The sequence below is a fragment of the Lemur catta genome, chromosome 6 (genome assembly GCF_020740605.2).
Source record: "Lemur catta isolate mLemCat1 chromosome 6, mLemCat1.pri, whole genome shotgun sequence".
NCBI lineage: Eukaryota > Metazoa > Chordata > Mammalia > Primates > Lemuridae > Lemur > Lemur catta.
This window is the reverse complement of record NC_059133.1, coordinates 87,801,744-87,823,638: the sequence shown is the minus strand read 5'-3', so window position 1 is coordinate 87,823,638 and position 21,895 is coordinate 87,801,744. Positions and strand designations below refer to the sequence as shown.

General features: G+C 43.4%; 1 protein-coding gene and 1 long non-coding RNA gene across 3 annotated transcripts in view; both read left to right on the top strand.

Moving 5' to 3' along the window:
* LOC123639991 overlaps positions 1 to 21,895 on the top strand; it is a 71,854-nt gene that overhangs the window by 47,352 nt on the left and 2,607 nt on the right. The gene's annotated exons all lie outside the window — the stretch shown is intronic.
* APOLD1 (apolipoprotein L domain containing 1) lies at positions 7,293 to 12,873 on the top strand. 2 transcript variants are annotated; one of them, XM_045554301.1, is made up of 2 exons: positions 7,293 to 7,557; positions 9,023 to 12,873. In XM_045554301.1, the coding sequence occupies exons 1-2, from the start codon at positions 7,555 to 7,557 to the stop codon at positions 9,764 to 9,766; spliced, it is 747 nt and encodes a 248-aa protein (XP_045410257.1). In that variant the 5' UTR covers positions 7,293 to 7,554; the 3' UTR covers positions 9,767 to 12,873. The 2 variants fall into 2 exon arrangements, with proteins under 2 accessions (XP_045410257.1, XP_045410258.1); XM_045554302.1 differs by having other exon boundaries at positions 7,545 to 7,557; positions 8,757 to 12,873.

Here is a 21,895-nt window from a genome sequence, read left to right as displayed (position 1 = left end):
CTTGGTATTTATTTACTCAAAGGAATTGAAAACTGGTGTCTACCAAAAACTTGCATACAGATGTTTATAGCAACTTCATTCGTAATTGCCAAAACTTAGAACTAACCAAGATGTCCTTCAGGGGGTGAATGGATAAATAAACTGTGGTATATGCAAACAGTGTAATATTATTCAGTGCTAAAGAGCAATCAGCTATGAAGCCATGAGGAAACATGGAGGAAACAAATGCATATTAGTAAGTGAAAGAAGCCAGTCTTAAAAGGCTACATACTAAATAATTTCAACTATATGACATTCAGGAAAAGGTAAAACTATGGAGATGGTAAAAAGATCAGTGGCTGTGAGGTTTAGAGGGGACGGAAAAATAGGTGAAGCACAGATTTTTAGGGCAGTGGAACTGCTCTGTATGACGCTATAACGGTGGACACATGTTAACATCTTTCCAAACCCATAGAATGTACAACACCAGGAGGGAACCCTAATGTAAACTGTGGACTTTGGGTCAATGTAGTTTCATCAGTTGCAACATACGTATCAGTCTGTGGGGGGCGGTACCAACGGGAGGCTGTGCATGTGTGGTATATGCGGTATCCTTGTACCTTCCACCCCCTTTTGCTGTGAACCTAATACTGCTCTAAAAAAATAGAGTCTAATAAACAAAAAAGCAAGATTGGAGGAAAAAAGGTATATTACATAAAAAATTATTTTCTTACCTAATTCAAAAACAGAGTTGAAAACTCACTAAAGAAATGATTTGTTAAACAAAAAAGAAAATAACTAGAACAGTAGTGATCAACTTTCAGGATGTTGGAAGATACACTCCTTGCTTCATCATACTAGTTAGTGTGAACTGACTGACTTCGATTGAAAATAGCCTTTAAGCTAAGTTAAAAAAGATAATATCCAACATTATCTTGCCTATCAGAGACATGCTAAAAATTAAACTATTCAAGTAGTCTAAAAGTTAGAAAGCTTAAGATTTATTATGCCTTGGTAGATACAAAACAAGCAGGTGTTATAACCCAGGTTGCAATGACTGTTGTGTATGTCTGAGAACTGGGAAGATAATGGCCAAGCCTGGGAAAGGGTCAGACAAAGGTAATTGTTTCCCTGTGTCCTGAGTGATAAGAGAATCTTTATGGCTGCTGAGGGATGTGGACTCAGCTGCAGTCTTCCTGGCACGAGAGGAAAAGGCATGTGGTAAACTAGATATTCTGTAATAGGGCCCATGGGGCAAACGCTTCTATAGTAATGATATAATGTATGTTTCACCCACAGGATCCCAGGTGTTCTGTGCAGGTGTGCACACCTGTGGAGGAGGAAGTGGAACAAACTCTAACTGCCTTTAGTTGATCACATTAGGGAGCCTGGGACAATTAAAGAGCTCCCAGTGCCAGATTTGTCCGTGAGAATAAGCAAACAAGATTATCAAAGATACATATTTTTTCTCAGCTAAAAGGAATGATGATAGATTCTCCCTTTAAAAATAAAAATCCCATTATGAAGCACTAATTTGCAAAATTATATTGAATTAAAAACAGGTAAATTGATCAGTGGAATAGATTTTATAGAGGTAGATGTAAACAATGGTAAAAAATCAATATAAGAGAAACCAGCAATAACTTTTTTTAATAAAAAGGGATGAAAATTATATCAGTCTGGAGAAGAATTAGCACCCACCATGCACTATAATAAACTCCAAGTGGGCCAAATTAGGTTAAAATGTTTATTGTGGAAAATTCTTTTTATTTTTCTCAGAGCATCAGTTTCCTGTTCCCTAATACGCCACCCGCACCGTAATTTCCCAGAGTGAAATTTCTTCTCCCCCACTATATGTAATGTTGGTGAGAGGGTAAATTTCTGTTACCATCTCCCACTTGGAAGCTGAAGGCAATTCCCTTCCCTCTTCCTCCCCAGCACAGCCAGTGCCCTTGACCTGAGCTCAGCCACCCAGTGGTCACTCCTAGAACTTTGATTCTTAAGCTGATACAGGGACAAGAGGGAACGGTGGTTGGTCAGTGGCATCCAAACAGGCTATTCCAGTGACAAAGCAGCAGCTGTCCTTCCAGTTTCTTGCTTCTCTGGAGCTCCTTGGTCCTTTCCCACTCTCAGCACATTCCCTCAGACTCATAGCAGTAATTTGCTTATATAAGCCAGAGTGAGATTCTTACTACAGATTGTGTATCCTTTATCAGAAAAGCTTGGGGCCAGAAGTGGTTTGCATTTTGGATTTTTTCAGATTTTGGAATATTTGCATTATATACTTACTGATTGAGCACCTGTAATCCGAAAATCCAAAATGCTCCAATGAGCATTTCCTTTGAGCATGATGTTGGTGTTCAAAAAGTTTTAGATTTTGGAGCATTTCGGATTTTAGATTAGGGATACTCAACCCCTCAACCTGTATATCCAGATGAAAATTGCAAAGAAACAACTGAGGAGGTAGAGGGAATATGGGATGGTTGGTGGTGTCACAGTTTATCTTGGAATATCTTCTCTGTAAGGAGAGCACTCTGACCATGGTCTGGTGGTTTACATTTCTTCCTCTTGCCTCCCACCATGGGAGGAGTATACTTTCCCATCCCTTTGGTGTTGGATTGGTCATGTGATTTGATTGACCAATAGAATGTAAGTTGATATGATGGGTACCATGTCTGAGCAGAAGCTTTAAGGATGATCAGCCAATTTTGCTTCCAAAACATATTCTGTACCTTATCTAGTCTATTCTATCCCATGAACACTGTCCAAACCCATGATAATCTCTCTCAACTACTTCGATAACTTATCTCGGGGCTTTTAGTTGTGTACCTCTGAAAACTCCCCTTCACACAACCATCAGTGACGTCAAACCTAACCCTGTAAGGCCACAGATGAATGCCTTCAATGGCTCTCTCTCCCCCACCTGGCATTTGAAAGCGTCATGATTAGCTTCTGCATGCCCCCCAGCCTCTCCCCTAGGCATTCCCAGCTTCCCACTTTATGTTCAGCAAAACTAAACTGCCTGAAGCCTCCTGAACACTCCTGCATGCCTTTGTTCATTCTGTTTCTTTGTCTAGCCTGCCCTCCTCTCCCTCCTGACTTTTTTTTTTTAAGAGAGATAGGATCTCACTTTCTCACCCAGGTTGGAGTGCAGTGGTACAATCATAGCTCACTGCAGCCTTGAAATCCTAGGCTCAAGTGGTCCTCCTGCCTCAGCCTCCGAGTAGCTTGGACTACAGGCACATGCTACCACACCCGGCATCTCTCCTAATTTCTGTCCAAATAACCCGTTAAACTCTCAAGCGCAGTCTCAGTGCTTCCAGAAAGTCTTCCCTAGTATTCCTAGGCCTGCATTTTCCCTGTGCTTCCTCAGTACCTGCACACGTCTCTGACACTTTCCACGTTCTATTTAAATGATTTGCTCCTTCTCTTTCTCTTCCAATGGCTTGCCATCTCCTGGAGGGCAGGGATTATATCTTATTTAGCTTTTTATCCTGAGAATCTAGCATAACGTCTGGTACACAGTAGGTATTTAATACACATTTGTGGAGCTGAAACAGACCAAATTAAACATTAATATAAGAAAACTCTGAGTTGTCACAAAGCCTTCTGCTGCTATTCTTACAAAGCTGATGGCATTATAAATTGGTTCTTCTGGAAAGCAACACAGCAACATGGAACGAAAACTAAGATGGTCATTCTCCTTCTTCTGGCATTTTCCCGTTTGTGAATACTCCTCAAAGAAATAATTCAAAGGAGAGAAATGCACACAGATGTCCTGGCAACCCTAGTTATAACAGTGAGAAAACCTGGAAGCAATCCAAGTGTCTAACAGGGAAATGACTAAGCAAACAATGGGATTATTACATAGCTATTAAAAATGACAAAGGTGAGGATTATGTCAACATAGAGAAGTGTGTATCTGCAGGAACGTTAAGGGGAAAAAAGAACACAGACTAGTGTTTAAACACTAGTGTTTAAGGATGTGTGTGTGTATTAACAAAGATTGGAGCCCAATTTGGAGAAATGAAAATGGCTAGAGTTCCGTGATCACTGGGTCTTTTTTCCTGTGCAGATCCATGAATTTATGATAATAACAGTTGAGATCCCATGAAATATAGCTACACTGAAAGTTTTCTGCAGTATAAGTATTCCAAGTCATACCAGACTGTACGTTCCAAGGAATAATTTAATGCTAAATTCTTATAAAATTATTACAAAAATAATGACAGTTCTTCAAGTCAACAAAACAGATTTTTTTAGTTAAATTCAACAGGCAACTATGAGAGCTTAACTACGTAGAGGACTTACATTCCCGTGAAATTCACAGAAAAATGAGCAAAATCCTCAGGTGAATATGTGTTATTATTTTAGTTTACTTTCCGTTTTTTTGGGTGACTGTACATATTAGAACAGATTACAAAGGAAAGTCTGGAAGACCTTCGGACTAAACCTCCCATTCACAAATTGTCTCAATTTTATATTTTTGATATTATCTCCAAAAGAGGTCCTATGGATAGTCACTGAGATATACTAATAAATATTAAAAGGAAAAAGTCATCATCATCTAGCTCTAAACTTGTGACACTTTACCACTGTAGTGCACTATGAATTAATATTTTTACAAATCCTGTGATTATGTTGTGAATAGCAAAATATTGACATTATAAGACCTATTACATTGCAATTAAAAGAAATAAACCATACTTTTTTATATCCTGTCTTAGAATTTCTTCATTTTTTAAAATTCACTGAGAGCCTCAAAGAGTGGAGGTGGCCCAGGCCTCTGGGAGGCCCTGAGCATAAACCTCACTTTATCTTTAAAATGTGATAGTTTTAAGTAGGTGTCTAAAACTAATGGGTTGTTAATAACTTAACTATATAAACACCTAACTAACACACTCCTGTCTATTAGCCTTGCTGTTTCTGCTGCTATGTAACCAGTGGTCAGAATATCACCAGCTTCTAGAGAGCAGTGGTTCACAGCTGCAGGTCAGGATCACCTGCATTCTCCCAGACCCCACTCCAAACCTCCCGAATTAGACTCTCGAGGGCTGGGTCCTGGGCATTCCTATGCTTAAAAAACTCTCGACCTTTATTCTTTCCTGCATTGAATTTCCATACAGTTCTAGGACTCAGAATTCAAGCTAGTACTGTTAGTGCTACAGTTCATCTGCAGCAAGAATTAACAGATCTGCTGGCAGGTGCAGTGGCTCATGCCTGTAATCCTAGCACTTTGGGAGGCCAAGGCAGGAGGATCACTTGAGGCCAGGAATTTGAGACCAGCCTGGACAACATAGTGAGACTCCTCTCTCTGCAAAAAAAAAAAAAAAAAAAAAAAATTAAAAATTAGCCAGATGCGGTGGTATGCACCTGTAGTCCCAGCTACTCGGGAGTCTGAGGCAGGAAGATTGCTTGACCCCATGCGTTTGAGGCCACAGTGCGCTATGACTGTGCCACTGTACTCTAGCCTGGGTGACAGAGCAAGATGCTGTCTCAAAAAAAAAAAAAAAAAAAGAAAAGTTCAACAGATCTGAAGGCCAGTAGGCTAGTTTGAGGACCAATCATCATTTTCAATGTAGTATCTCTGGGGTGATGTGTTACAAGTGCCTGACAAACAATTTAGCAAAGAAGTTTGAGGACACAGTTCACAGATTTTTTTGTTGGGGGGGATGGCTCACATAGAACTTTTGATCAAAGTACCTTCAATTGATCCTCAAATTTCTAATTGTGCCTTACTATATGAAATAAACAAATGCTGAATTGAAAGTGTTAAGTTCAAGTGTCAGTTCTTGTAAATAATGTGAAGTACTAGGTTTTTATGGGCAGTAAAACTTTGACTAGCCCAGACTGTCAAATAACTCAATTTTTTCCCCCAGAAAGAGGCAAATATGAGGAAAATAAATTTTCAACACAGAGAAAAAACAAATTCCTGGATATGGGCTGAGGTTGGTGCACATGCTGTGCATTCTCCCACACCCCTAGTTCTTCATCGTAGTAATCCTTCCGTACTGCGGTACTGATGCTCTGAAGAGCATTCCCAGCAAAATTCCTCACCCATAAAATAAAGATTTAATGTGTTCTTCTAAACCCAAAAACACAGGACAGTGTCCAGGGAAGTCAGAGGAGCATGTGACAACTGAAGAACAAGGGTATGGTTCCTCCTTGTCCCCAATTCACCCTGGCTCACATCCCATTTGGAGTGACTATGTCTCTGGAGACAGAGGAAGGTACTCTTCCACTTCTAACCTCAAAAGTGCAGGTAGATACCCAAGACATCTTGACTGAGGTTATATTTATCCTTTGAAGAGCTATAACCAAAATATTTGGACATGGACCAAATTCAGAATAATCAAGTTCAAAAGGCCTGTGGTTGTGAGTAGTAGCAAATGGTGTTGTGTTGATAAATACAAAGTATAGTCATAAAGGTGGGGGATTTAATCATTAATAATCCAGAATGATATGACTGTTAAAGCTTTCCAAAGGAACCAGAGAATTGAGGCAATCATCATTTAAGTGAGATATCAAGGTGGCCTTCCTTATTTGAAGTCGAGAGTGCTAGAAGAAGGGGCCGCGTGTTAGGATGTGTGGCCCTGCGGTGAGACTGAGTTGCCAGGCTGATCTCCAACCACCTCTGCCTGCCCCGGAGATATCTACCCTCCATGTGATCTGGTCTGTGGTGAGTCCGCAGATGCTATGCTCATTTTTCCCTCCTGAATTATCAAAGTAATTTCCCTTCAGCCCACGTTTCACTAACCTGTGGATAGAATCCATTCGTTTATCTGTCACATGGGCAACAATTGCTGCTTCAAACGAAAACCCAGGAAGTCAAATCCCCACTGCTGTTGAAAATGTATAATTAGCTCCTTGCACAGCCTGACCTCACTGATTTTTCTGACGCATGTGGCCTGCAATGTGCCCTTTCTGCGACCTCCAGTGTCTTCTGCACAGCTGGAGATGCCCAGAGCTGCAGGCAGCACTTCCTGTGGGTGTGGCCTTGCATTTTTAAGCCTGCGAGTACCTGTCACATACTGAATGGATCACACGCTTCAACCACGCACAGACTCACAAGGCTTTTAAAAATACACGCTTGGACTATGAGTGGCTATATCAGATACAAGAAAGTTTCCCATCTCCTCTTTTTTCTTTTAAAAAATGATTTTGTAACGGTGGCCCCTCAAGAAACATTATAATTGGTCAGCCTGGGGTGCGTTTGAAGGCCTCCCGATCGCGTCATGAGCTATTCCAGGAGAGGAAAGGCAGGGTATCCCCCCTGGGAGAATGACAACACACTCGTTTCAAGTTGGGGAAGAGCCTGTGGTTCTCTTCCTGCGTTGGGGGGAAAGCGAACACACAATGTTCATTTCCTAAATATGGGATGTGCTGTGCTGGCAGGTCATTTTCCACCATGTCACATCCTTCTGGCTGAAGGCAGCAGGGGCCAGGACAGGAAATGGCAAATTCTCAGAATGAGACAAGGTTTTCCCAGGGCAGCCATTGGTCCTCTGAAACTATAAAGCACGCTCATCCAGAAACGGCCTCAGATTTTTCTTTCCTGGAGGCAGCCAGAAGTGAATGGTAAGTGGGGAGCCTCGAGGCATAATAATGGGGTTGTGTCCTTACTCCATTATATATTTGGGATGACTTTTTCTCATTTTCTCTTTTTACCTGGGAAACTTATTACTGGTGGGTTGGATTAGGGAGGTATGCAAGCAAAATGAAGAATCAAGCCTAAGATGAGGTTTGCACTATTCATTCTAACAGGGCTATTCATTCTAAGACTAGGCTCTGTGAAGAATTGGCTGCATCTGGAACATGTCTGTGTTTCAATTCCCTCATCTTCCAGATGGGAATAATGATTTCTGCCCTATCTCACAGTTTTGCAATGCTCTATTTCTTTGGCGTATTTGCCACTTTTAAGACATTGCTAATAATGATGGGTACAGTGGATATGAAGGTGGGAATCTCTGGCAACTAGGAAGGATGTACTTTTATCCCCCAAATATAAAGTTCTCTCTTTCTAGTCATCTTCAATTGGTTTCAATTCAATTTGGCACAAGGTAGCCCTCAGTGAGGTGAAGAACAAGAATTCTGGCCACTTTATTTAATTCAGCTGTTACTCATTTTTTAAAGGAAGCTTTCATAACAAAGAGACATAGTGGTATTAATTTTATGTAATTTAATTGTAAGCAATCATCAGAGATTGAGATTTCCGAAGACCAGAAGAGCCCTAGTTAGAATAAATAGTCCTAGCTAGAATGAATAGCCCTAGTTAGAATGAATCCTGCAAACCTCATCCCAGGCTTGCTTCTAAGATAAGAACCTGGAAGAATCGCAAGCAGAAGAGTTGCTTCAGGCAAACATCTAACTTAGAAAGATTAGTTTCTTCTATTTGATACACCATACTACTTTTGAGGTTTTGGTGACTTGGCTTTTTCACTTATCAGAGAAAGGGAGAGACAGCAAACTGTGTTGCAAAACTCCTAGGATCCAAATCTTCGTATAATGAAAGAGCTTTGTAAACTGTACAACCTACCACTTGGAAGGTGTTATCTTTCCACCAGAGCAAAGGCCTCAGTATTGGAGGAGCCTTCTAATATTCCCCAGCCCTGTTAAAATCTTATTTAACAGCATAGCTAGGGGCTGTGGCTTATGCCTGTAATCCCAGTTACTCCAGAGGCCGAGGCAAGAGGATCACTTCAGTCCAGGGATTCGAGACCAGCCTGGGCAACATAGCGAGACCCTCATCTCTTAAAAAAAAAAATCTTATTTAACAGATAATGACGCCCATTGCTAGCGTTCCCTGGGAGAGAAGCAGAAGATATTTCCATAGGCGGATGTGAGGTCCTGGGAACTTGTGGGACTCATCCCAGATCCCAGAACCGGTCTTTGTGAACTTGACCCCTGACCCACTGGGAATGGACCCGTTTCCCGTGGCGTGACAGTAGCAGGTCTGGTTAACTCTGGAGGACTCCCGCTTGCGCATGGGAAGCGCGAGCGGCCGCGCACACTCCGGGCTGACTGCGTGTCTGTGTCCCCGCAGGGCATGGAGAGGACGGCGGCCGCGGAGCAGCCGGGCGCGGACGCGCTGCGGCGCTTCCAGGGGCTGCTGCTGGACCGGCGCGGCCGGCTGCACGGCCAGGCGCTGCGCCTGCGCGAGGTGGCCCGGCGCCTGGAGCGCCTCCGCCGGCGCTCGCTGGCGGCCAACGTGGCGGGCAGCTCGCTCAGCGCCGCGGGCGCCGTCGCCGCCATCGTGGGACTCTCGCTCAGCCCGGTCACCCTGGGGGCCTCGCTGTTGGCGTCGGCCGTGGGGCTGGGGGTGGCCACAGCCGGCGGGGCTGTCACCATCACGTCCGACCTCTCCCTGATCGTCTGCAACTCCCGGGAGCTGCGGAGGGTGCGGGAGATCGCGGCCGCCTGCCAGGACCAGATGCGCGAGATCCTGCGCGGCCTCGAGTTCCTCTGCCGCGGGCAGGGCTGCGGGGACCGCCAGCTGCTGCAGTGCGGGAGGAACGCCTCCATCGCCCTGTACAACTCTGTCTACTGCATCGTCTTCTTCGGCTCGCGGGGCTGCCTCATCCCCAGGCCGGCCGAGGGCGCCACCAAGGCTAGCCAGGCCGTGCTCAAGGCCAAGATTCAGAAACTGGCCGAGAGCCTGGAGTCCTGCACGGGGGCGCTGGACGAACTCAGTGAGCAGCTGGAGTCCCGGGTCCGGCTCTGCACCAGGCCCGGCCGTGGCCACGACCTCAAGAGCTCTGCTGACCAGCCCGCGGGGCTGTTTTTCTGAGAACATCCTTTGCCCCCGGTGACCGAGGCCAGAAACCATCCCCACGGGATGCTCCAGATTTGCAGCTCCCTCAGGAAAACACCAAGTCGGGTTAGGAGCTGAAGGCAAAGGATGAGAAAAACTGTTCTTGAAGTGGGTGGGTCCCCACAGCCCTTTCTCTCCCATCGCTGTGACATCCTGCCTGGGCTTGAGTGCTGGGGACTTTTCACTTGTGTCATCTTAGTGGAGTGTGTGACCTGAAAACTCTTTTTGCTTTATCGAAACCTTTCTGTCTTCACGCACCTGGGCAGGCACTTCTGTTTTAAAGTTACTTTGGTGTCCCCGCCCCTGCCCCCGTGTTTTGAGCTGAAGCTGGAGAGGGTGCCACCCTCTGGCTACTCTCCAAGTCCTACTAGGCTTTGAAGTCCTTAAAATGCCCGTGGGAGGAGACACTGCTTTAAAACCTGTCTTCCAGAGTTTCTGATACAAAGAACTCCAGAATCCAGAGCAAACAGGACCCAGAGGAGGCCTCGGTGCTGATGTGCCTTCTTCTTCCCTGTCCTTTCAGCGCACTCAGGCAGGTCCGGCCTGGGCATGAGTGGACCCCTCCCGGGTGGCTTCCTGCCCAGGCTCCAGGGACTCTGGGAGGGAAGCCAACCAAACCGTCACCTAAGTCCTGCCCCCCGTCGTTTGAAGAAGCTGAGGCCGAGAAAGAGGAAGTAATTAACAGCTTCATTTACGGACCAAGACCTTGGGGGAGAGAAGAAAGCAGTGGGTTTTGAGTTAGACAGGTCCTGGGTTTATCATAGGTTTTGTCACCACTCTGTGAGCTTGGCCACCTGTCTCTCTGACCTTCTGTAAAACAAAGATGATAAAAACCTCACCCTGTTGTGAGGTGTTAAGTGAAACAAAGTGCCTAGCACAGTGTGTGGCCCACAAAATGTGGTCCCTGAATTGTCAAATTAGCATCATGCGGGAATTTGTTAGAAAGGCAAATTCTTGAACTCGACCTCTGATTTATGGAAACAGAAACTGTGGATGTTGGGCCCAGCAATGTGAGTTTAAATAAGCTCTGGGTGATTGTGATGCACACTAAGGTTTGAAAATTACTGCAAGAAATGTTAATTTCTGATCCCCTCATTGAGCCTTCATGAAGTCTCACGGCTTCTCTAGGGGCTCCATGGTTTTCTGAGTCATTCACAGAAGGTCAGAGACAGGCTGTGTCCCAGAAGCCAAAGAAAGAAGTAACGTGTGTGTGTGTGTGTGTGTGTGTGTGTGTGTGTGTGTGTGTGTGTGTGTGTGTGTGTGTGTGTGTGTGTGAGAGAATGCATCCTGGGGCCATGTTTCACAGTATGATCTAAGGGATGTTATAACATAATAAACCCTATAGAGGGCAGTGTTGTCCACTCATCGTAGAAACTGGTACAAAAGGAATGTGAACTTACCTAAAATTGACCTTTCTCTATTATCTTCTCTGAAAATCACAAGTCCATGTATTTTTTATTTATTTTAAGTTTGTAATTTAATTACTGTTTGTTATTTGCATTTAATTTTATTTAACCACCGCATTTAGAAATAATAAGAATAGCAAGTTTCTGAATGGGAGGCTATTGAGGCTCTTTTCAAGAGATGAGATTGAGTTTGACTTCCCAAGGCTGGCCATGAGCTGGAAATAGCATCGCTTTTCTTGACTTAGTCTCTCTCCTTGAGGGGGGATTTCTTTTTCTCTAGTGTTTTAAGTGATCCTTTTAAGTAAGTGTGGGGAGTTCTGAATAGAGAGACCAGGAGCTGAGTTTAAGCTTGTAATGGAGACTTGAATCGTGGGCTATATAAAAGATGAAGCATATTTATCCTGAAGGTACTTTGCCAGAAGATAACTCTTGATCTGGAAAGAGAACCTATTTAGTTCAGGAAAAAAAAAATTAGAGGCATATGAAGGAGGCACTTAGATCTTTGAAGCCTGATGTCTTACGAAGTTAGGTCTTATGGGTGATGAACAAAATAGCTTGTCTTATGGTGGTATTGTGATATATTTTCACTTTGGGGTCTGTAAAAAATTTGTCAGCTATGTCTAAGAAACTGTTTATGATTTCTTCAATTTCTATTCTTAATAACTAACTGTAATGTTGAAAAATAAGTTGTGAAGTCTTTGGGACCACACATAAAAACTTTGTCTGTTATTTAATTATTTAATATGCTATACCTCCACCTAGTCTACCCCCATGCTTCCCAATGATGGCAGTGTGCCTGAGATATTATAATTTTAGCACTGGAGGTGGGGAAGGTAGGAATTGGTGTTTTTATATTTATTTTTTCTACAAATTGCAATTGGTCTGTATCCTGGTTTATTTTGAAATTGATATTGGTATCTTTTCAATCTGGTGTCGTTTTCTAGACTGCGTTGCACAGATGTTGGCATTTTAGATTACCGGAATGTACTTCACGTGGTCATTTGTGTTATGTCATAAAGGTACAACTATTCTCTAACTCCATCTTTTATTAATGCTTAAGCTTAAATTGTATTCTTCCAGCGCCTGAGCTATTCCCTAGAAATAAACTGGGCACTTTTGGCAGAAAGAGCAGCAGCAAACTTTTCCTATATTTTGAGTAAATCAAAGTTCTAAACTTTTGAAGTTATCATTTCAGTGGCCCGCTTTACATCTAAGGAAGAGTGTGTGCTTTGGAACAATACTTTGCACATAATAGGAACTCAAGACATGCATTTGAATAATTTAATTAACTGTATTAATAGGGATTTGTCGATAATGAAAGATTATCTGTCCTCTTATGTGTCTGTTATGAAGATTGGAGCCTTTACCAGGATTTAGTCAAGTCTAGTTAGATTGATCCTAGAGACAAGTATGTCTTTACATCTTTTATGGCAATGTTTATGGCTTTTCCTTAAGGCCTTCATTCTATAATCACACAGGTTGAAAAGGTATGTCGTAAAGGGAAGAAGGGAGAGGGGTATTTCGATTATAAATGTACTCCACAAAAATGTCATAGTTTGAAAAATAAATGCATTTGTACTAAATGTTTAAGTGCTCCTCTGTTAGTTTCTTGGGTTTAGAATCATTTGAATTGTTTTGTTTCACAATAAAGGAGATTCATTTGATTCTTCATTTCAAGGATTCAAAAAATGTATGCTATTCCATTAAAAAGTAATCCTTAGCGAACATTCTCATCCTAACCACTTTGATGCAGTTGCCCTCGGGCACTGTCTTTTCTGATATGGTGAATGTCAAGTCAAAAAGAGAGACAGAGGAGTGGTGTAGTAGCCCCCCAAATCAGACATGTCAAACAATCAGCCAACTTCATATATTGATATATTTCTAATTCAATACCTTGGTGTGAAAAGAAAGCAGCCGGAACTGAGACATTGAGACAAAGACATTGTGCAGAGATAAATGAGGTTACAATGAAATGTAGCAACTTGCTTTTTTGTTTTTGTTTTTTATTTTGAGACAGAGTCTTGCTGTGTTGCCTGGATTAGAGTGCAGTGGCATCAGCCTAGCTCACAGCAACCTCAAACTCCTGGGCTTAAGCAATTCTCCTGCCTCAGCCTCCTGAGTAACTAGGACTACAGGCATATGGCCACAATGCCCAGCTAATGTTCTCTATTTTTAGTTGCCTGGCTAATTTTCTTTCTATTAATTTTTTTAGTAGCGACGGGGTCTTGCTCTTTCTGAGGCTGGTCTCAAACTCCTGACCTCAAGCCATCCTCCTGCCTTGGCCTCCCAGAGTGCTAGGATTACAGGCGTGAGCCACCACGCCCGGCCTAAATGTAGCTACTTTTGAGTTCATTTTTCCTCACTGTAACAAAAGTAGTCCTTTCCTTTTATTGAAATAAATTGCTTATTTCTCAAACTTTTTGATCTTTCTGTAATTATTAATTACCTAGTTCCATATTTGCCTGTGTATGAATTAGTAGCTTCGAAAAAAGGTAGATTTTTAATCATTTTCACTTAGAATATTCAGCATCAAACTATATCAATCAATTTTTAAAAAGTAATTGGTCCATACACAGGAATTCCCTTGTAATCTAGAAATCAGACTTCCAGCAGTCTCAAAACTTTTGAATATAATTAATGCCTGGGAAGTAGTTGAAAAGAAAACCTAGACTGAAATTAGCCTTCACAAAATCCAAACACTAGAGAGAAATGGACAGACAAGGAGTGTGGGGAGGTGGGGGTAGCGTCTATATCAGGAAGGCAAAACTTTCTCAGAAATCTGCAGGGCACTTCACCTTGCAAGTCACTGCTCTTAACCTTGCAAGGCAGGCTGGGAAATGGAATATTTTTAGCTGAGAAAAGTGCTGCCCCTAATATAACTAGGATTCTGGTATATTGGTAAGGAAGAAAAGGAGGGTGGCCATTGTGTAGGGGGGTCCAGCAATCTGTGCAAAAAGCCTGTCGTGATTGCTGCAGTCAGTTTGGAGCTACTGCTCTGGAGGTGACCTCACTATCTAAGTGCCAGCCTTTGAGTCTGTACCTTGGAAACATTCCTGGGTCTGGATATTGCTCTGTTAATGGCTGTACAAGCCAAAACAAAACAAAACAAAAAACCAAAGACTATGTTGGCAGGACCCTGACTGTTTGCAAAGGCCAGCCACAAGCTGGGATCCTATCTTTGCTGAAGCATATGGTATTCCTGTAGTAACAAGTGTCCTTTTAGTTAATTGTAATAAATCTCTTGTTGAGTTGACAGGAGATTGGGATGTTACTTTTTGCTCCTGGCAAATCTATGAGAGCGAAAGTAAACCCTGCTGTGGTCTGGAATGGGACAAAGAGTGAGCCCCAAGATCTGGAAACAATCTCTTAGCAACCAGGGAGTTGTTAGGAGATGAGAAATTGTCCTGATGCAGTGAGACCCATCTAGGGGCCAGGAGTGCACGTTAGGGGTAGATCACCCGGGTGACATTAGCACTGGGTTGTAGAGATAAGACCCTTCCTTGTGGTCTTGCCTGCACAGATAAAGATTGTCTATAGGAAGCTACGTCTGCAGAAAATGATGTTTAACCCCATTTTGTGTTTCCGATGTAACCCCAGGGGTAGGAGTACAGCCAGGCCTGTGGCGTGATGTGCCCCTAAGCTTTAACCGTGGGTCACAGCCAAGGCTTTTGCCTCCCTCATACACAGGAGCAGCCAGATGCTGGCTTATTGCAGCATTTGTGTGGATTGGTTGCCAAATTTACCAAAATAATTGTAATGGGAAGAAGCTTTTTGTGTAGATAGGGGGTGGGGTGATGTCTAAAATCTTTCTTTTAGGCTAAAAGCTCCTTTTTCTAGGATCTCTGGTTGATATGCAGACAATTGCTTCTGCCCTCATCTAGTTATTGAAACTACACTCTCAAAATGTCTTTTAAGAACAATCCTTTTCTCAGTGCTTAAATAAAATCACAGTTTGATGATATAGAAAAGAAATACAGGATATTTAACAATAATAATAGCTAACATTTATTGAGAACTCACTAGATGCTGTTTTAAGTACAATTTACCTAAGTAAATTTGCCTTACAAAAAACTTATAAGGTGAATAATATAATTATCCCATACTATTAGATAAAGTAAGGAATTTGAGAGGTTGCACAGCTAGCAGAAGGTGCCCCAGGATTTGAGTTGTGGCATTCTGACTCCAGAGTCATGCTATTAGCTATTCTGATAGTAAGTGTATTGCTGTTATAAAGTAATAGCTCATGATGGTGACAATATTAATAACAACAGCTGATGGATTCGTTCATTCATTCGGAAACATTCATGGAGTACTTACCTGGTACCATGTACTGTCATTTGTGAGCAATATAAACAGGGTTCTAGGTTTGCTGGCACTAACAATCTGGTAATCTAGGAATGGTACTCTTATGCTAGTGATTGTGTCAATAGGAAATTAAAATGAGGCTGGGCATGGTGGCTCATGTCTGTAATCCTAGCACTTTGGGAGGCCAAGGCAAGAGAATTGCTTGAGGCTTGAAATTCAAGATCAGCCTGGGCAACATAGCAAGACCTCATCTCTACAAAAAATTAAAAACTTAGCCAGGCATGGTGGTATGTGCCAGTAGTCCCAGGTGCTCAGGAGGCTGAGAGGCAGGAGGATCGCTTGAGCCCAGGAGTTTGAGGCTGCAGTGAGCTATGATTGTGCCACTGCACTCCAGCCTGGGTGACAGAGAAAGACCCTGTCTCTAAAAAAAATTAAATAAATAAATAAAATAGCTAGTATTTGCAATAAACAATGTGGTTGTGATTGAAAGTTATCCAACTTCAGTTTGGATCATAAAAACTTATGTGCAGAAGGGTATTTTGTGATGCTACTCCAGATCTCCCAAACATGACAAGATTCTTGTAAATGAAACCCCTGGAGTGGAAAGACATGATTTCTGAGAACTTTTGGCTAACTGCTGATGTGCTGGAACTGACGATATCAACAGAGACAACACAGACATGAATAAAGGAATTACTGGTTCAGCAGGCCTTTCCAGATCTTATTTTAAAACCTCAGAAAAATGAAACTGTTGAGGTCATTCCATCGAAACTACCACTGACCCTGTTTGTCAATTTTCTTCCTTTTAGGAACGTGTGCTCAATTTCAGTCTAGTAGTTATGGACTAAAACTGCTGGAGGCTTGGGGGGCGAGTAGAGAGGTGTGAGTAGGAAGACTTTGGGTATCATAAAACTGTTCAAAACAATAATTCTTTGTCTGTGGATGATTTTTTTTTTTTTTTAGAGACAGGGTCTCTGTCACCCAGGCTGTGTGTAGTGGTGCGATCACAGCTCACTGCAGCCTCAGACTTCTGGGCTTAAGCCATTCTCCCACCTCAGCTAGGACTACAGGTGCACACCACACCTGGCTAATTTTTAATTTTTTTGAAGAGATAGGGTTTTGCTATGTTGCCCAGGCTGGTCTTGAACTCCAGCCTCAAGCAATCCTCCTGTCTCAGCCTCCCAAAGTGCTGGGATTACAGGCATGAGCCACCACACCCAGCCAATGATTTGTTTTTAACATTGTCCTCTGGGATTTTGCATAGTAAGCACTATTAATTGTTTAACTTTCATTCTTTCAAGCAGCATTTGACTTTGCTGATCAGCCAATTCTTAAAGCACTTCTGTCTTGAGTTCTATCACACCTGCCTTTCTTATTTGTCTTTCTGACTATTCAGCTTTTTCCTTCTCCTCCATTCCTACTGTTCCAGTGTTCCCTGAGCCCCAGACCCTGGCTGACATCTTTCTCCATCATACAGCCCTTCCTGGAGCGTGTCCATTTCCAGGTTTTATACCAGGTCCAGACTGGATGTTGGTATGGATGAAACTAGCTCTAAAGGATTCTCTTGGGAAAAGTTAAATGTGGTGGGTATTAGGTGAGATGAAAACAAATGAAACTATTGACTGAAAGAAGGAGGTTGCAGGAAGAATGTACAAAAAAAAAAAAACAAAACTTCTAGATGTGTTTGTACTATTTTGTTCCCTCATCAGAGTGCTACACTTTGGGACCACCACACACCACCAAAGCAAACTGTTTGCAGGACCTTTAATGACGAGAAACAAGAGCAGAGGATGTGTCACCTCCATTAGGCTCTTGACCGTGTGGAGTTGGAGTTGGCATAAAAACCCAAGCCCAGCCCTAGGCCAGCACCAGCTCCCTTGCTAATGCTTTTGGGTTTTGTAGCTGAACCATAAATTTATGGTATTGACCATGAACTTCCTGACCTCTGATGGCTGTCCTCCCCAGAGTGGCCTCTTTTATAAGGGATGTTATATAAAAAGAGGAAGATGTCAGAGTTACCTGGGGTACCATTTCCCACTTCTCCAGCATGGTCAGTTCTGTAAACTTCCTCATCACGTTGGGAAACCACATTTACCTCTCAGAATAGGACTGCAGGAGCTATTAAGGGAGAGATTTTTCCTTTTGTGGTTCACAGTCGAGTAGAGTTGGACCTTGTGCTTACACTCCTGCCTGATGCATAGAAAGCTTCTTCTCCCTTCCCCAGGCATGAACAATCTTGGCCCAGGGTAATAACCTGTCTCCAGAGGCTCAATTTAGTGTACTACCTTGACAAGCAAGCATATGATCTTTCCACATCACAATTGAAGTTTCATCTCTCCCCTTCTTCACCCTCTCCAATACACACTACACATCCACAGACACACAGTCAGCCATTCATTCAACAAAAGATCTATTGAGTGACCAACTATATGTTAGGTATTTTTCTAGGCACTGAACACAGTAGTAAACAAAACAGTCGAATATCTCTGCCATCATGGAGTTTGTTTTCTACTCCGTAATGGTAGGGAATGCAGGCAGAAAAAAAGCAGTCAATATCTACTTTGTGAGATGGTGTGTATTTGTTTCCTGTTGCTGCTATAAACTTAGTGCCTTAAGACAACACAAATTTATCTTATAGTCAGAGATCTGATGCAATTTTAGCTCAATGGGCTAGAATCTAAGAGTTGGCAAGGCTGGTTCTTTCCTGGAGGCTCTAAGGGAGAATCTGCCTTCTTGCCTTTCCTATCTCTGGAGGCTGCTGCTTTCCTCAGCCCGGGACTCCTCCCTCCATCTCCTCTGACATCCTCTTCTGCCTTTTCTTCCACTTTTCAGGTTCCTTGTGACAATATTTGGCCCACTCAGATAATCCAAGATTATCTATTTTCAGATCAGCTGCCTAGTAACCTAATTCTACCTACAATTCCCTTTTGCCGTATAGGATAACATGTTCACAGATTCTAGGGATGCAGATGTGTACAACTTTGGGGGCCATTATTCTGCTTGCCACATGTGGTAACTGCCACGGAGAAAAATAAAACAGGGCAAGGACAGAGGGTGCTGGGGGGGGGGTGTGGAGGACGGCAGTTAGAAAGGGGCTGCAAGGCCTCAATGACAAAGGTGACATTTGAGTGAAGACCTGAAGTTGGCGTGGGAGAAAGCCGTGGGGGTATCTGAGTGCCCCAGGAAGGGGGAACAGAAAGTGCAAAGACTCTGAGGCAGAAGCCTGCCTGCTTTGTTTAAGGAACAGTGAAGCTCAGCATGGCTGGGGTGGAGTGGGTGAGGGGTCAGAGAGGGGTTGGGGCCAGACTATATAGGGCTTTCACTCTGAGTGAGATGAGAAGTCTTTGGAAGATTTTATGCAGAGGAATGATATGACAAGACATGTGCTCAAAGGACCCTCTTGCTGTGACATTGAGAAGTCACAGTTGAGGGCAAGAATGAAGGCAAGAAGACTGATTGGAGGGCAATAACTAGTCTGCAATAACCCAGGAAAGAGAAGTCAATAGCTAGAAGTGGAAAAAAGCAGTCAGATTTCAGATACATTATGAAGGCAGACCCACAGGACTGGGGTGGGGGGAGAAAGGGAGGAGTTTGGCTTGAGTAATTTAGAAAGATGCTGCTGTTATTTCCTGACATGGAAGACTGTGGGAGAATCAGGAGTTCGGTTTTAGAGATGTTCAGTTTGAGACACCTGTTACGTCCAGGGACAAGTAGGCAGTGGAATGTATGACTCTAGAGCTCAAGGAAGAAGTTAGGAGGGAATATCAATTTGAGAGTCCTTAGCAAATAGGAGGTATTTAACATCACGAGACTGGATATGAACACTAAGAGATGAGTGAAGATGGAGAGTATAGGAATGGGTGGGTCCTCCGGCATTTAGGGCTGGGTGTGGGTGGGAATGAGGAACTATCTAGGAGACTGAGAAAGAGTGGCCAGGAGAAAACCAGCAGTCTCTGGTGTACTGAAAGCTACACAAAAGGGAATTTTCAAGGAGTACGTCAGATGCTGCTGACAGGTGAAGGAAGACGAAGAGTGAGAACTGACCATGGGACTTAGCAGCATGGAGGGCCTGGTGACCTTGACAAATAAAGTTCCTGTGGAAATAGTGGGGCCAAAAGGCTCACTCAAGTGGGTCCAAGAGACAGGAGTCGGAGGCAGCGAGTATAGACAAGTGTTTTGAAGGGCTTGCTGTCAAGAGGAACAGAGAAATGGGCAGTAGCTCTAGGGGGAGCTGGGGCCATGAGAAATATTTCTTAAGATGGGAAGAAACAGTAGCATGTATGTACACTATGGGGATGACCCAGTGCGGAGGGAAAAATCAATGGTGTAGGAGAGAAAATAGAGACTGCAAAGGATTGTCCCTGAGAAAGTGAGAGGGGTGAGGTTTTGCCCCAGTGCCTTCGTTTGGTAGGAGCACTGACATCATGTCCTTAGGAACAAGAAAGAGGGAAGGCAGGTAGGTGATCAGGTTGATGGTGGGAACTTGTGGAAGTTCTCTTCACTTTTGCACTAAAATAGGAAGCAAGGTCATGGGTTGAGAGTAGCAGTGGGAGAGGGAGCACTGGTTGGTGGAGAGGAGCTGTTTAGGGGAGTTGGAGAGAGAACGCACTAAGGGAACGCACAGGCTCGCAAGGCAGGAGGAAGGGCCACTTACAGGGGGCAGTTAGGTGCGTGGGTTTTAATAATTAATATATGAAGGAGGAAGCATAGGTTTTTTTGTTTAACAGCTCTGTTAGGGTTCTTAGATGCAAACACCAGAACCTCTTCTAGCCACTTAAGCAGGAAAGTAATTTATTAAAACTTATTAGGAAGCTCACAGAATCTCCAAGAAGGTGAAAGTCAGGCGGGGTAGGGCGTGGTGGTGCAAGGCAGCCAGGAACAAACCCAAACCACGTTGTGAGATCACTACTCCCGCAGAACCCCCATTGCTGCTGTTGCCGGGCTTGGATACCTGTACTGCATGTCCAAGACAGGCTCTGGACACCAAATCCTTTGCCACCACTGCCCCTTAAGCCGGACACCCCTGCCAATGCCAGTGTCCGCTTCCTTGCATTTCCCTTTTCTGAACGAAGCTATGGCATGTGTGTGTCTGTTTGGTGAGTCGTGTGTCCAGGACCTAGGTGCAAGGGAGGTGAGTCTCTGGCTTCTGCTTCAAGGAGATGGACTTAGAATGGAGGAAATTTACCAATCACTGGAAAAGATGATCAAAAGATGTTGGGTCATCACCAAGCACGAGAAGTGTCCAGGATAGCAGGGGTAGTAGTTAATGTTTTATTTGTTTATTTCAAACAGTTAGGCATCAAATTCATTATACTGAGATTCACGTGCTTCTATTTTAAAGTGTAGCTGGAAGCCACTGTGTATTATACTTATTATTTCATTGTGGCAATGGTATCAGGATTGCCAAGGAATGTTATAAACACCTCCATTTCTAGTAATTTGTTTTTTTTAAAAATTGTGTATGCATTTAAAAGAATACTCGTATAAAGGGCACATGAAACAACCAGGAAATGACTCAAAGCTGCCCCTTCCTTCATTACCCAGCCCATAGTTTGAACTGACCTTGAAACCCGAGCCTTTGTGGCTTTCTACGCAAGGACTATAACATAACATTTGAATTTCCTGCTTGTTGTTGACTCTAGGTTAAACCCATTCCTTTATATTTTATTTACGTCTTAGAACAACATGTGTCCTCTCCACTTTTAATTCTCAGTCTGAGACACCAGACTTTTGGGGGCAAGAGCCAAGGATGGTAGTGGACCAAAGGGATCAAGGGGCAAAATGACAGGTGTGGTAGAAAAGTTGGCATCACAGCCACACTCCCACCCTGGCCATGCTGACCTGCTCCTAGCCACTGCCTACGGGTGGTAGCCACCACAGGAGTGGCTGCAGCCTTGTTAAATGACTGTACTCCAAGGCCACCTTCTCCATCAATTTTTTCAGATTCGGAAACTCCCTGTGACCCACATAATTAGTGAATAAATAGGCTCTGAGGGTTTATTCATGCTAAGCACATTCACAGGAGACTAATCTACAAACTGGTCTCACTCATTCACTGGACAAGTATTCACTGAATGCCACAAGTATTTATTGCATGCGAGGCACCAGGGACTGCAGTAGTGCAGGGCACAGATGTGTTCTCTGCTCTTGTGGCACTTACGGTCTGGTGGGAAATCACACAACAATAAAACTCATCTGGAACTAGGATGGTGGTGATGGAAAGGGAGGAGAGGTAGAAGAATTCAAGATGAATTTTGGCAGCAGCATCTGTAAGACTTGCTGATGTGGAGCCTGCAGGAAAGGAAGAGGAGAGATGAAGAAGATGGAGAGAGGAGCAAGTGTTGGGGAGAAATATGCATGTTAAATTTTACAGTTCATTGGGACACAAGGCTAA